Source organism: Apteryx rowi, unplaced genomic scaffold, assembly GCF_003343035.1.
Source record: "Apteryx rowi isolate R43461 unplaced genomic scaffold, aptRow1 scaffold_577, whole genome shotgun sequence".
Lineage (NCBI taxonomy): Eukaryota > Metazoa > Chordata > Aves > Apterygiformes > Apterygidae > Apteryx > Apteryx rowi.
The window spans coordinates 558,028-574,518 of NW_020450846.1; the positions used below are offsets into that span (position 1 = coordinate 558,028).

At 42.9% G+C, this 16,491-nt stretch overlaps 1 protein-coding gene and 1 long non-coding RNA gene across 3 annotated transcripts in view; both read right to left on the reverse strand.

Annotated features, from left to right (window-relative positions):
• Positions 1–13,144, reverse strand: part of CAPZB (capping actin protein of muscle Z-line subunit beta) — a gene marked incomplete at its 5' end in the record, with an annotated part of 27,032 nt that extends 13,888 nt beyond the window's left edge. The window contains 2 exons of the mRNA XM_026082416.1: positions 197–338; positions 13,031–13,144. Coding sequence (XP_025938201.1) covers positions 197–338; positions 13,031–13,144 — 256 coding nt within the window. The remainder of the gene's footprint in view (positions 1–196; positions 339–13,030) is intronic.
• Positions 1,075–6,038, reverse strand: LOC112973953. Of its 2 annotated transcripts, XR_003256115.1 has the most exons (5): positions 5,957–6,038; positions 5,100–5,854; positions 4,528–4,714; positions 3,046–3,585; positions 1,075–1,554 (listed from the first exon to the last, which is right to left on the reverse strand). It is a non-coding gene; the product is annotated as an uncharacterized LOC112973953 (long non-coding RNA). The 2 variants fall into 2 exon arrangements; XR_003256114.1 differs by having other exon boundaries at positions 5,100–6,025.
• Positions 13,145–16,491: the final 3,347 nt, after the last annotated feature.

The following is a 16,491-nucleotide window of genomic DNA, read 5'->3' on the forward strand; positions in this document are numbered from 1 at the left end:
ATTCTTTTTGATTACAGCCCTGACTTATCTTTATCCAAATTGCTTCAGGGAATTCTCAAAAATTAACAGAGGAAAGGAGTTTACAGCCCCCAACACAATATTGCATTGTTCGGCGGAACACCTGCACTCGTTAATTGTCTGGAATTAACTGGGTTTTGTTTTCACTTAGGAATATCAGCTGCCCCAGAGGCTGTACCTGAACCTCCACCACGTGGATGGAATCCCAGCATCCCTTAATCTTCTTTGATCCATCTCCAGCTTTCTTAATGAGGATCACACCGGCGAAACCATGATCCAGATCCCAGAGGTAGACAGAGGAGACTCCACCTTCAAAATACCTGCAGGAAGCAATCCAGCAGGCAGGTTAAAAGCAAGCARGATCCAAGCCAGGCTCAGATAATAACAATTATCATAACCTTAAACAGGCAGAGTCTCTATATCCTAGTAAAGGTACATTTTTTTAAAGATAGCACACTCTCAACAGCTAGATACCTAGAAACACAGCAGTTTAAAATAATTTTATAGTGCATTGATTTTAATTTAAAGAAACTGTATATTTCTCTTAAGGAGAATAAAAGTCTAGTGAGAAAYGGAGCTAGTTACAGATTTCCATAGTTCTTGAGCAAACAGTTCCTCTGATTCCAATTAACTCTAACAGCTGGTAAAAGAGCAAGCTACAAAGTAGGCTGAAAGTAAGGCTTTATTTTATAGGGTTTGGGGKTTTTTTTCGCCCTTTTCTCTCCCTATTGGGAAAGTCTGGAAGTTCTTTACAGCAAAGTCCGCTAATTAAGACAAAAGGGAGCAAGTAAGTAGTTTTACGCTGCTGTCTGAGAAGTCTGTGTGAAGCTGATTTTTTGATTTATCCCAAGCGGAGTTAAATTGAAACCCAGGTTCTTAGAAACGGAGGGACGCTGCCTAGGTTTACACACAAGTCCAGCTTGGGATGTGGTATACAACAGAGAATAAGGCAAACCACCTAACTGCAGTTTTCTGGTAGGTAAAAGTACATTTTTAGAAAACTATCAAAACGATGACCTCTGCAGAGCTCAACCACGTCTTTGCGACAGTTGCGTAGGCACCTTCAGCGCTAGATCAAACACGCACTTTAAAATAATGGTAAACAAGCCAAGACTGGGAAGGACGACRCACAAGACAAGTTTGGCTTCTAGAAAACTGAAACTGTAACCTACAGCATTTTACGCTCGAGAGGGTTTCCACTCTCAAGTTATCCAATAGCCTTAGGGAGTATCACGCAGGAGGCAAYACGCTCTCCTGGCACCAAGCTCCTCCATCTCGGCGAGGAACTTAGGTGGCACAGAACTACCACCTCTCCTGAAGAGTTAAGGAGAGCGATCTTCATCAGAGAGGCAATTCAAAACACAGCCTGAAGATTCTCAGTAGTCCAAAACGCTGAGCACACACCAGATGCGAGGTTCTCCAAGCACTCGTATAAAGCAGACAAAACACCTGAGAATTTCGTGTCCGGAGGAGAGCAAAAGCCTTTCATCCAAAGAGACGGGGAGCTTCTCTGACTGACAGCTCCCAGCAGCTAAGCTGGAAAAATGGCAGGCGGATTAAACAGTCCTATATCCCTGCCTCTTGCTGTCACGAGCAAGATAATCACACAGCCCYGCAAGTGCCTGCATGTTTCTCCTCTTCGGCAAGAAAGGAAAGCATCACTCATCGCAGACACGAGAAACTTGTTGAACCCTCCCACCTTCATTCTCCCCTCCTTTTCAAACACRAGCTTGACATTTGTTAACGGCACTCAAGATTTAATTTACTGTGCCATTTTGGACTTTACGTATTAGCTTGAAGTGCTGTAGATTCAAAAAAACTCGGAGTCCCTTTTAACCCATCCTTTTCTGCAAGCTGGGAGAAAAGAGAGCATGAAATTATTGCAAAGACTTGGCGTTCAAGCAGCAACCAAACAGCACTGTCCTATGACGTTTGTTTAGCCACTGATAATATAATGTTTAAAAAAGGACTCTGCAGCAATTTAAACCTAACAAACCAACACACACCTTTTTGACAGCTCCTTGAAAATTCACAAGTGGATTTTAGCTACCACGGTTAATGGGAAATTCAGTTCCTCAACAAACCCTCACTGATGCTTCCTCAGACAAAAGAGCAGTGCAAACGAAAGGCTACAGAGCAGAAATTATTATCTATTTCCAGAGCAAGTCTGCTGAAGAAAATAGATATGTCTCTTGTAAGTGAATTCACTCAAAATGAACTGGCAGCCCCTCAGAATACTACAGTGTGTACGGAGAGTTTCCCCATTACCCATTTTATGAGCTTGCTACAAGCATGAAACATTAATTAAGCGAGGGACTGAAACAAGGGTTTTGGAAATTTATTCTTACCTACTGTACTTTGATCCTAATGACATGAAACAGGAAAAAAATAATTTTTATGTGCTTCACCTTTATGAGATTTTACATAAAGGCTTTTGTGGGTATTTTAAGAATGTGCTAAAATGTTGTCTGAAACCACATAAAACCATCTGAAGAACCTCCCGCCAGAACTAACAGCGCACACATGGAAATGCTTTAACTCGCCTTGGTATACTTAATGAATCAAATATAGTATTAATATTGTTTTAAATACTAACATGCTATTTCAATAAAGTTGCTTTGACATAGCCAGATCCAGTATCTTGAGACTTAAACAACAATGCCAGTGAYTGAACAGTTATGAATCTAAGGCACGCTGGGATAAATATAAGCCAAAGTTTGCTGGGTACTTCACCAATATTTAACCATACCAAAAAAAAAAAAAAGAAAAATCATGCATTTTTCATGGGGAGAAAATATGTGTCATTGATCACAACATTATATTTCACCTTTCTGCACGCAGCAACTAAAATGTACTTAAGCAAGAGATTTCTGAAGACTACTTAAGCCCAGGAAAGCAATGTTTGGGGAGGGGAACATTCCTTGAAACCTGTTTTCTTCAAGAAAAATAAAGCAGTGCTGCAGGTTAATTGGCTGCTACATAATAGAAAAGTGGATGACAGGCAGAGCAGCAGGAATTTAAATCTACCTTCATGCACTTGGATTTGCTGCGAGAAGACTGGACCCTCTCCAAGAAACCCCCATCACCGGATGAAAAAGCAGCAGGTAATAAAATCCAAGCAGGAGAGGCAACCAGCTCGGAAAACGCTCCTGCGAGGCACAAACCGACATCTTCTCCGTTAAAGAAACGGACGGGCAAAGCAGATGCAGGCCCGTGGAGACAGCATTTGAAAGCGTCACGCCGTTCCTGGATCAAACGGAGTCGTCTTTGATCGCCCGCCCCGATACCCCTGTTCTGGGCACATTATCCTTCCAGATTTCCCGTATAACAGCGTTTCTAAATGGCACGTGGCAGAGATGATCTTCTTTAAAAGTGCTCACGTTCTCTCCCAAAGCATCCAAGGGCCAACACAGATCAGACGCCCACGAGATCCCATGTAGGAGGAAAACTCCATTTCAGGCTGGGGTACCTCAGAAACAGCCCCAAATGCTAAACCACTTTTTAAGGGTGGCATTTAAGGCAAAGAAATCGCACACAGCTCCCTCCAGCAGGTACTCTGGGTTACACCTACGAGGGAAAAGCTTGTTAGAGAAAAATGAAAACCATGGCCTTACGGTTGTCTAACCAGTCACGTCACTTTATTGACCACCAAAAGGTTATGCTGCCGGATGATATCCGTAGCTGCTAGGGAGCTCTGAGGACAGTCACTGCTCCTCCAACTCTGAAAAACTGCTTTATAGAGGTCACCCAGGAAGCTGATTGAAAGCCGTAAGGCCCAATACGATCATTCGCTCTTGGTACAAAATTCAGAATAGCATTTCACCAAAAATCATCTCTAGTTTTCAAGTCATGATCAAAAGCTCAAGCTCTATTATCCATTACTCATCAACCACAGAACTCCTGGAAAAAGTCTTTTATATATATACATACAAAAAAAACCAGTCACACTTTGGACTGACCTACTTTCTGAATGTGAGAATAAAAGAAAATATTTAAGCTAAGAGTGATCCAAAGCTTTATGAAGTGTTTGAAGTTTAGGTGGGTGGAGACACAGGATGGAAACTTGTTTAAGCAACTCTAATAGTAACCATGAAACGGGGAGAGGGTGGCCAGGACAAAGCCGTAACTTCCCGAGGGACGCGACAGGGGAGGAAAGCCCCCCAACTTCCAGCATACCCCTCCAAAAAGGAGGAGAGATGAATCGCCTTGTTTTGCCATTAAGGAACAGATCAGAAAAGACACTGTAACCTTCCCAATACCCTTCTACACTTCCCACAAGCCCTGCAATGAATGCTGGACTATATACCGAGAAAATGAGTTTCCACCACGGAGCAATAAAAACAAGCTATGACTCTCAATTACACTTTAGAACCAAATCACTCATCCATAAAAACACTTGTGTATTTTCCAGTAAGTAACCRAGAGCCAAAGACAGTGGGTGGGTTTTTCTATCTGGCTTACAACTCTTGCAACACTAAGCCACCAAATCCTGATGCCAAGTACCAGTACCTGGAAGCTCAGCTTGGCCGTGCAAGTCTTCCAAAGAGTTGCACAATATTTCGGACTGGATCTCGTAAAGCAGCAGAGTTTATTTTCCTTTTTTCCAGAGGTTACATGGATATTTCTTCCAACTGCTGAAGTTTAGCACGGAAAAGGAAGCATCTCCATCTATCTAGATCAGACTTCAAGACACTCACTTTAAAAAAAAAATATATATATATATATATATATCTACCCCAAAGAAAAATTTGCAGCATTCACCTACAAACGTTTTTACTAGAGTGACAATGACTAAAGTCACAAGCGGAGAAGTTACTGTCTAACAGCAATCCAAACCCACAAAAAACATTACCTAAAAGACTGGATAAGACAGCAGACACTTCAACTGTTGCTAAAACAGGCGACGGTGTGTCATGGCAAGCGACTTGGTACAGTTTTCACCGCGCGCTCCCCCCTACGCCTGCACCCCGTCATTTCAAACCAGCACAGCAATAGCAACAGAAAGGTGAAGAAAGGGGGAAGTTTGAGCAACCCGCCTTCCACCAAACCCAAAACTCTGCTGAGGGTTTTATTCAAATCACCTGCAAACCAGGGAGCTCAAGCAAGGGGAGAAGCATCCTTAGGACAACGCCAAGAGATCAGAGTTGTCTCTAATTTCACCGCACCTCTGTCATCAGTCCGGCTTTCTTGTAATGAGGCTAATTAGTTTGTTCTGTAATAAAAGGACAGGTTGGTACCAGACGTAACACTTCTCCTACTGGCTCGAGTGCAGACGATTTAAAATTCCTCTTCCCCTCCTTCCTTGCTCCCAGGAGAGCAACCGTATAACACTATATAGAATGTTACCTAAATGCTTAAAATGAAGGTAAAATGTTTGCGTACTCAGAGCAGCTGTTTTTCACCGCAGTTTATGAACACAGCCCCAAGTATGCCTGTGGACTCTGTACAGGTATTTTACAGAAATTCTTTCCAGCATACACAGGTGCACAAGTCCCCTGAGCAAACATACCAATCTACTTAGGTATGTGTAACTTCCATGCCAGTTGTACTTAAAAGCACACATCTGGACCGCGGTGGGATGACTCAAAATCCAAGCAGAGCTGTGCAGTGCAAGAACTCTGCACGGAAGGAAAACAGTATTCAAACAACGGGATCCTGAAGGCGAAAAATCTCCCAGAACCTCAGGTTCTGTGGCTTTTTAATACCTTTCATTATTAAAAAAGAACCCAAAAACATATTGCTCACATTTCCCTTGCCATCCAGTCGCTCTCGGCCTATGGAACCTAATGATCAAATCCCTTTTGAGAAGTCACCTGGAAACCGTTCCACTCGCCGCCTAATAATCGAGACAAAGGATCACTTTGTAACGCGTCTAAATGCTTAACTGGGCCATTAACTGCCAGGAAGCGCTGACCGCTCACAGGGCTTTCACCCGTACCCATCCGTTTGACCAGGGCGTTCGGCAGAGACAGCCCACCGCTTCGTCGACCGGTGGTCCAACACGTTTTGAACTTGGCCAGCTGTAATTCAACTACGGGTGGGAGGGGAAAAGTCAGCAACACAAGCCTTGTGTGTCACATATTAAATTTTTTTAAATATATATATATAAAATTTATGTATTTGTGAGTTACCACGATGTAAATTCCTGCAAGTGCAAGCACAAGTATGTATTACCAGAGCTAATCAAATCAGAAACCCCAAACCATGATAACCTGACACTTTACCATTTTGTTCCATTCCATTTTGCAAGCRTGTAAACCGTTCCTTATTGGGGATTTAAAGCCTTTCATTGGGAATGGTGTTTTAGGATAACGCTGCACCATCAGTGCCGACCTCCTAATACGAGCTTTCCATCCCCTGCGTKCAGATTTTATGCAATCACGTAGAGAACCGTGGGAACCCAAGGGAAAAACTCCTCCTCCGCTGGGAATTTGAGCTTCAGAACGTAAGAATGCAGTCTGCACAGCGAGGCTCCAAAATGAAGCAGCAAAAAGAAAAGAAAGGAAGAAAAATTCAGATGAAAAGCTAAGTTAGTTTTCACCGTATGCTCAATTTTTACCTTTTTCCTAATAAGCTCACTCCAGTCTGTGTAATACATATGAGCAGCTTCTCTATCAAGCCCTCCTTGAGTTTTGAGCTGGCTGTAGGCAAGCGAAGGAAGGGCCCCCACTTCTGCTCTGTTTACTCTTACGCCCAAGCAGTTTCCTTGGGAAAACATCACAGTTTTGATTTTAAAAGCACCCGAACACTAAAGCAGCTCGCATCTTGGCAGTTTATGGCCGCCTTGTGAGACTTCATCTTGTACTTATCGCTCCAACCCGGCGGCAAGACTCTCCTAGATGACATAATCCCGATGTCACACCCTATTGTGCAAAACCCTCGCCAGCAGCGAGACGGAAAGTCAGGTTTCCTTAGCGCTGGGACRCATAACAAATGCATCTGGATTCAATCTGCAGGGCCCTCGCTGCGAAAACCGCAGTAACTATCGTGCCCAAGAGAAAGCCATCACAAAGGGCTAGTAACCATTAATGAGGAACAGCGAGCTAATGGCAATAAAGGCACTTCAAAGCTCTCCCCGGGTTTTTYGTTTAGGCAAACTAGGTTTACATCTAAACACAGCCGGAGCGCTCATATAAAGAGCTCACAGCTGCCTAATCACTTGGCGAGCTGGAAGTTGCACTGCAGGCATCGAAGCCCGGCGACTGTTCCCCCGTGCACGGCTAAGGGCAGGAGCAGGGGTAGCCTGCGCTAAAACCAAAAACACAGACCGTGCCGCTGACATCTGGTACTCGCCTTTTGTTTGCTTGGTGGGATCAGCGCTGTTCCATACACAAAATAAATCAAAGCTGGCCAAACCGACCGATACAGCAATTTCCCTGCCAGAAAAACAAAGCCTTTTCCACATTGGAGAGGAACGAACGCCACTCAGAGGATCTCGTCGTCTGTCCGTCCAGGTAAAGGGACGTACGATACCAGGTAAAGGAATACAGAGAGGCAGGGAAGGAGAGGTTAGGTTGCAAACTATAGCAGCACTCCGTAAAAGTTAACTTCTGAGGGCGGCACAGAGAGGTTTGCCGGTTTTTCACATCAAGATGAGTGGACAAAAGCTAGTATCGAAGGTGGTTTGTGCACACAGTGCAAAACAAACTAAGAAAAAAGGTAAAAACATCAAGCAAGGGAAAAGCTATCCAGCAGCTTACAGGGTGTTTGAACACACGTGATGGCAGGGACAACGGCACACGCTTTGGTGGCAAAGAGCCAGAGTCGAGGCGAAACGAGACACCCTTGAAGTTCAGCAGACGAAGGCTGTTCAGCGCTCGTCTGTCATTGGGACGTCACAACCGTGCCCGAGCAGCAGTGCCTTCGAGCTAGCTAGCAAAAGGCTCACGATCTACCCATTCCTGCAGGAACACGCATACGGGAGATTACCGTGGCCTTTCCTCTTCAAGCTGGAAAGAGAAAGGTGGTGGACAGTTTGGTTTAGGCAACGTCAGTGCTGCAMGCAGAACTGCAGATGCTTGCTGGGCACGGGTGCCCTCCTCAGCCCTGCTAACACAGTCAATAATTGGAGTCACTAACTCCATTTTGGACACGATCCCAAGCCCAAATTCAATAACAGGAGGATTACGCGCAATGAAGACATATTTTAGAGGTCAATCCTCTTCCAGACCTCCTTCCCCTCCCAAGAAATTCCTTGTCCAGAGCCTTAATATAACAATTTTGAAAACAGATCGACTTGAGAACAAAGATAGAAGGGGAAGTTCAAGGCTTTATGGCTTACTCTGTTGAAGGAATTCAAAACCTTAATCAACAAACGTGTTTTCAGAAGCAGAATGAGTCAGATGAGAATTTTATCTTTTTTAAAGCTGCTAAAAATCAAAAGCACCAATAAATCCAACCTAACCCAAGAAACAGAGGTAAGAAATAGCTCTCTAAATGTACGTCAGCTGTATGTAAACTAGTCCAAAGTTGCCACAACTCATCTTGTTTGTAGAAATATTCACATCCGCAGCATCCTTCCTCAGGGAGGTCTATTTAATCACTTCAGAAACAACTTCTCCCAGACAATAAAGGATGATTAGGTTACTTCATTAAAGTACTGATTATCTTGTACCCAAAATGACAGAGCACAGAATCTAAAATAGATAGATTTATCCAGGCCCCCTGGTCCTCATTATGCTTTGATTTCAATCAATTGCACACACCCGTCAAGCAAAGGGCAATAAATTACAACCATGTGTTTGAAGAAATTATCTTCACGATATTGGAAGTGGAGAGCCAGGGCTCTAGCCGAACGGCGTAAGATGTTAGACATCCATCTGGGAATAATAACCTCCTGAACAAAAACATACCAGGGCATTCGCTTCAGGCAGTGTCTGAGTTAAACCTGGCAGCAGGAGATCAAAATTAAACCGTTGTTTTTGGGGGAAAACGACATGCATTTTTGTAAAGCAGATAACTAGGAAATACGCCGCTTTAACATATTTACTAGAGAGTGGATTAAAACCCGGTATACTTCCTCTTTGACCCAAGTAGAAACTAGTATGTCTCCAGAAATAAAAGGTGGGCAACCCCAGACATACTTTAAAATAGTTTGCATTAAAACAGACACTTGCAAGAAGTAACTCTGCCCTGGGTAGGGGACACTGAAGATCCAGTGGCCCGGCAAAGCTTTTCTTCGCAGACTTCCATGATTTGAAGCAATTCCACGTGATACTACAAAACTGCTCCAAGCTTGCTTTCAAACTACAGTTACTCAGTGCGCCGGCCCGTAAGTTTTTGGGGACAAAACTCAAAGACTAGTCACCAGCAAGCAAATCTGAACGGATTATTTTATACAAATTGTTAACAACTACTTACCAGGCTGTTTCCCTCAAACACCCCCACGAGCAGGTGGCAACCCCCTTGGGAAATGGCAGATACATGCCGATGACTCACTAAATGTAGGTGGATACTCGCTGCACCTGATTAGAACAGAAATCTAAAAAGGAATGGTACGTGGGCCAAATGGGACTGACACAAGGGAAAACTGAAAGCATCTGAAGTCTCAAAAAAAGCCTGAGATGAACTTTGGGAGATATTATCACTTAATGTGCACAGAAAAGGAGTTAATCAAGAGGAAGCTTGGACCTAATGCTGGCAGCAGAAGAACGGGAATAGCACCTATTCTCAAAAGCACTTCTTTTTCTTTAGAAAGTAAGGATCTTCCTCTGCTGTTCGCCAGTGCAATGACCAGTATAAGATGCATTTTAAATCTGGGTAGTGAAGCAAGCACCATGTGGAGCAACATCTCAGAAACAAGCACTTACAAGTTATTAATTTAGGCCAGGGTGGCAAATGCCCTTATCGCCTTATTTTTCTGGCCAGTATTTTGTCTCAGGCAAAAGACTTTTCCATCCTGTCACAATCACCTATTACCCGTTTTCAATGGATTAAGAATTACAATCTAAAGTTGAAAACCGCTCACTCCTCAATTGTAAGTTAGCATTCAATGTAAAGCAAAGCAATCATACTGCAGGATTTTTCTTAACTTTGCTTACTTGCCCACAAACAGCTTTGAAAAACCTAGCAGAAACCCTCGTTATAGGAATAAAACGTCTGACAGGCTAGGAAATTCAAGTACGCTAGGGTCTGGCGTTCGCTGTGAACGACTGCTTCCATAAGATTATTTCTGTATTATCTGCTGCCTCTCTAGCACAAAGCATAACACAACTGTTGGAGGTGCACTTCAAGAATATCTACCCTGTAGAGAGAGGGGCAGAACCACCTCTGACGGGACTTTTTTTTACAGTGGGAATCTGGTATGTCACATCAGAGGCTTCTCTATCAGTAGTTTTCATCTTCTTCATCCGCAATGCAATCTGAAAGTCTAGCAGTGCAACAACTGCTGTATTTGCATTCACGTTTTTTAAGAAGGAACCTGTAATGTGAGGTGCAGATTAGATGCGTCACCTGCAAACAAAATTAACATCAGTACTAGAAGGTGGACCTGTTAGAAATCTTCCCGAACGACAGAAATCCTAATTTCAGCAGAAGATACAGTATTGAAGACTGCCAGCATACTACTTTTCTTGATTAATGCACCAAGATTTTTGAACAAGTCTGAAATATTTTACAATGCCACAAAGTCTCTGTTACCAGCTCTGGAATTTAAAACTACACCGATACTTTGTACCGGAACTGATGCACCATTCACTCCTTCCCCAGTGCTGCAAGCTGCCAGACCAGGAGGCCGGTAACACCTTTAATCGACATCCCGCGAACCAGATCTACTTCTGGCTTTACGGTGGGTACAGAGTATTAGTTTCCAGCTCTAGCAGAGCATGGAAATTACATCACTGCAATTGCCATCTTGTTCCCGCTACAACCTTCCCCACACTTAGACTCCCACATGATTTCAGCAGCTGTTATGCCGGTAATTGTTACAGAAATTCCCAAGCCGATATGTTGGCAAGACTGGCAAGCGGCAGGGAGAAAAGCTGGCGCTTGTTACCCCCACCTCATTTTTTCCCATCCTATCTCCAAGTCAAAGATAAGCTTTCACTGTCAAAATCCCAAATCCAATTGTCTTATTAAGGAAGCTGTAGAGTCCAAACCCTAGAACGAAAGCATGATTCTCTCCTGATCTTTGTTGTAGGTAAAGTACACATCATTTCCAATTTCAAGCCTGAGGAACCCTTCAAATGGTCAGGTTAGGTTTCCCCAACTTTGCAAATTGTTCCCAAATATACCCGAATTTTTGCACTATTCAACAAAATGTAAGGCATCCTCTCCTCTTTTTCTGACACGTTTTTGAGACCATAACATTCATTGAAGCGTACTGTGCTCACAGATGCTCCTATCTAGCCTGACTGCACTGCAACTCAATGCCTCAAGTCACTTCTGGCTGATGACACGAGCATGAAGTCTTTGCGAGAAATCCCTCCCGCATCCCTTCTCACAACGCATCGCCTAGAACAAACAGGTTGGTCACCCTGAAAGATGGAATTTGATACAAGTCACATTCAATCTCTTCTTTTACTTCTGTACGTTATATTAAGCCTACTATTGAACCACATGCTCAACAGGGTTCAGCAGATTCACCTAAGTTTGAGAGTAACCTGTACTGCACTTCCTGCAAATGAACTTATTTAAAAGAGTTATTGTATCCGACTGTGACTTCACGGACATCTGATCAGAGAGGGATTCAAAAAGACAACCGTAGTTCCATAAACCTATTCATTTTCATGTAAAAAAGATCTTCGGGTCCTGGTCTGTTCTGCACCTGGGAAGTAGCTGCAAACCTCTGTTTGCTGCAAATGCAGATTTCCATCCTCTCAATGAACTCAGATACCTATTAACAACTGTTATTTACAACACAAGTGGGTTACCTATAAAAATAATACATGAAAATAAAGTAAAAATTTGATACCTCTACCAAAAGTGTCGCTATTAAATATTTAGACAGAAAACCTTTACATTGAGCCACATTATAAAACGAGGAGAAAAGCTAGCAAGAAATAAAACTTTTCTACCTGCAGTTATTAATGCTAAAACAGTATAAATTTCAACAGTGGCACAAAGAACTACATCTAAGGATGTGTTTTATCTCAAATTTGGGGCAACATGAAGCAGCAATGAGGTCTGTTCACCTTTTCTAAGGTCATTAGGGATCTCCAATAAGAAAGCATCCCTCTATTGGATAAAGCAGCGAGTTTCAGTTTGCAACACACTTGCGCTTGTCAGATTTAACAACGTTATTATTTCCATCCCGTTGCTGCTTAAGAGATCGCGCTCAGTATGGGAGACAGCTCAACCTGATTCCGCTGTGAGGCCTCAGATGCGAATGCAATGCCAGACCCAGCGCAGTCTCACCTTTTAGAAAGATTCTTTGATTGGAAAGTCACCTGGACAGTGTGCTACTGCACTTTAAAAGGACACTGCCTAACATTTTTCTTATATATGCTCTGTTAATTCCTTTGCTTTATATCTCACAAGACAGGGCCTAAAACATAAGCACCAGAGAATGGCCTTTGCAACAGAAGCACATTAATCCCCATATAACTGCCGCATTTCCATATACTAACATGTATCATTTTACTGAAGGATGTGAAAATTGCTGCTACTTTTTTTTCTTTTTTTTTTTTTTCTTTTGAAAGAGGCTACAATCTTGAGGGAATGGGGAAAGCAGATGGTTTAAAAAAGCACTTAGCCAAGATGAGAGAGAACACGGGTCATTTCAGGACAAAGATGCCRTTAATCTGTTAAAGAGGGGAGGGAGGCAGGAAAGCACTTCAGCATCTGCCTTTGGAATCGGCTGACAAATTTGATCATATTTTCATTTAGTGAAATCATGGTGGACACATTCACCAAGAGCAGATCAGCTGCTGCCTACCCTTCTTCCTCAGCTATACATCAGTATGCCACTCTCAAAGGYAGCTAGCGACCGCATTTTAGACTCATTGCGTGTATCGCGTGCCTGCTGAAGGAAAGAAAAGAAAGCAGAGGGCTCTGTATGGTAGAACTGACATACAAGTCTCTGTACTGGTCAAAGGCATTGTTGGCTTCCACCTCCAGCTTGCGCAGGCGAGCAGATGGCATGGCACCGTCTTCCAGGGGAGGATCGTATTTGTTACTCCAGGGTGATCTGCCAAGGAGACAAGGAAAAGGGAGACGTTTAGACAACGAAGGCAAACTTTGAAAGGTTGGAGAATGGTGGGTCTGACCCGATCCACAGATGCTGAACTTGCAAAACCAAAGTCAATCTATAAGAATCTCACCRTAAACAGTCATTTCAAACATTGACAAAAGGGGAGACTGACTCCTTAAACTTTACGGTGTACCTGGGGGTCGTCCCCTGGCTTCAGGTTTCTATTGCACGAATAATCATGCTTGGGTTTGAATTTGTTCCGTTAYTTCTTAAATGTTCAAAGATGAGGCCTTAGCTGTTACACATTATGCATTTAAAATAATTTTCAKGCAAATACAGATAGATTGGGTGGTTTGTTTGGGATTTGACAATATTTGAACCAGGTGTTATTGTCTACTATTCAGGTCCAAGTTCTTCTCCACTATTTTAAAATAAAGCTACTTTTAGCACAGCGTTAGGAAAACATTTGAACAGTTAGAAGGATTTAACAGGGTTTGTAAAGCTGAAGTTTCAACTATTAATTTCTGCAGGTGTGGAAGAGACTTGKGGCTCTTAATGAAAGATTTGGTATTAAAGGACTAATGGAACCCTTTGCCCATCTGCTTGAGACTCATAAATCCCGTTCGATAAACCTGCATTCTCCTTTTCGTTTCCCCTGTGGATAACCAACCTAYATATATCACCGCTGGTTTAAAAAAAGGTACCACTAGCCTTTGCCTACTYGCTTTTCAAAACACCCCAACCTGCTAACGCTAGGTCTTAATGCAGTCCATACGTAAYGGCTTTTTCCTCCGTAGCCATTTGTTACTCATTTCTCAGAAAGGCGCCTAGTTTTGACATCCGCTTAACGCCAGGCACAAAGAACGGGCTCTGCTGCATTCTGGCCTTGTGCTTCCACAACACGTCACCCCGCTCATGYTCCTCCCTGCCACATTTGACTCAAAAGGCGAGACACTGGGAAAGGCTAAATCATTCCGTCACACCCACCTAGGGCAATGTCTTTCAGGCAGTAGTTCCTATTTTAAAGCAGTTGTTGAAAACTCAGTTGCTTTGGAGAAGAGTAGACAGCTACAGCAGTACTCACTGACCCAACGTTTCTCTTAAAACTCGCACAACAGTCGCCACCAGGGCTATCCGCAGCAGTCCCAAACCCAACACCTACACACATCGGGTGGTACAAACAAGAACCAAACTACCCTGAAGAAACTCAGGCAGCCAGTGCATTGACCTTTCTATCAGGAAGTCTGTGAAAATAAAGGCAGGGTTTATATACGGTGCAATGCAGAAGTATACTACTTCACCAGGAGCATTCATACGATGCGCTTGGTTTTTCTTCCTCTTCTTCTACCAAATGAAAAAAGGCAGATTCCAAAAAATAAAATAAAATTCTGCTGTTTTCTGCACACTCAAAAGACTTTGTGCTTCTCCATCGGGTACAAGGAAATTGGTGAGAAGGGAATCCACGTAGAAGAGAAGGTGGAAACGATTTTYGCTGTGAACATTAGCTCTCTTTTGCAGGCTGCAGGAATGGCATTTAGGAGAAGCGTAGTAATGTACACTCTTCTAGCTTGCAGCTTGTGGCATTTTCAACCTATTACAGCTGGCGCCAGCAGCAACTTTACCTAAAGAAACACATAACACTGCCCCAGTTTTTTTTTTCTTTTTGTAGAAGAGTACTCAGAACACGTTTAAAAGCTTAAATGGTGGCTATTTGAAGAAAGACAGATGGACAAGAGCGCTTAAATTTCAAAAGTCGGGCCTCTAATTTCCCTAAAAGAGAATGTTTTTTGTTTCAGCTAACAGGTTTCAAACCGTGCTGTTGGCACCAAATTCCCCATAAGGATTCCATTTAATAGAGTGATCAAACATACTCAGAATGGAAAAAGTCAGAGACCCTGAAGTCTTGTATCAAAAAATTTGAAAAGCTCGGCCTTCACACCGCGAATTCCACTGCCGATGCACTGCAAAACAGGCAAACTTATCACCGGGACAGCTGAACATACCACGATCATTTTTCCAAGCTAACCCTCAAACCGTAAAGCCACTCTTATCAAGGGAAAAACTACAGAATGTGGTTCCCAGTGAGAAGGTCCGACTGCCTTTCTTGCAGAAGTAGTATGAGGCTCAGCCGTCTGCAGAACGCTTTGAAATCCTTGGATAAGAGAGCGCAAATTCGTATTAAAGCGCAGAACAAATGCAATTAGGAACCTCTCCGATAAGAAGAACGCCGAGGTCTTGTCTGAAGCGCACAGTAATTTGGGACGCAGCATTTCACAGGCAGGGAATAGTATTTCTTGCCATTTTTGATCTAGCATGTGGTTCTGAAAAGCTTCGTGGAAATATCAAAAGCTCTTAAAGGCACGTTAAACTCTTCTTAGATTCTGGCCTAATTGATTAAATTAGCGTAACGGCCACTTGCCAGTAACAACTTCAGATTTTATGAGGTAAGAATAACAGTGTCGGAAAACAGGCACAGAATGGGATTAACACGTGCACATGTTAGGCTTTTTTTTTTTTTTTTTGGTTTTCAAAAGCATTTGCTCTGTGTTGAAGGAAAGAAAAAAATGACTTCACGAAACAGAACTGAGGCCAATCGATTCCAGAAGGAAGAATCACTTCAATCCAGAGCACTTGAATCAAGGAAGGAAGGCATTCTTCGATGCCAAGAAGTCGTGTGTTACAGCTATCTGACATGAACGAATAAAATACCTTTTCTGGAATCTCATCACATAATACGTCCTGAAATTTTCCAAGTATTTTTAAAAGCATAAGTCTTCCTGCTTCCTTGTAACCATTTCAGTATCTTTTCAGCAAGAAAGAGATTGAGCAAATTTCAGAGGCAAGCTTGAAGACTAGCCTTAAAGAAAGAGCTGCCAAATACACTAATTAAACACCAGGGTGAGGGGGAGCAAGTGTTATTAGTTATTGCAGCATGTCACAATATTGTTTGACAAGTGCCTTTTCGAGTTTTCTGTGCCTCTGGTGATAGATGCTCAGCAAGCTCGAGAGACGTGTCTTCTGTCAACAGCCTAAACAGGATTCAAGGAGACTGTAAGAGCCGTATCGCAACTTCAGTGAGAAAACACCTCTCAGAGGACCCACAGAAAACACCGTATCTGCGATCTACGCCCTCCTCTTGCATCTGCCAGGAAGGATGCAGATGTGTGCACATCATCTTGTGGAAACCAAAAGAAGCTATGAATTCTTTAATCTAGCTACAAATTTAGGACTGCTAAAACGCATGCAGCTACTAACGTAGACCTGACTAACTCGGACATAAAAGCTTAATGCACAAATGCTTGTAAAAGGCATCACAGAATCACAGAATCACAGAATCACTGAGG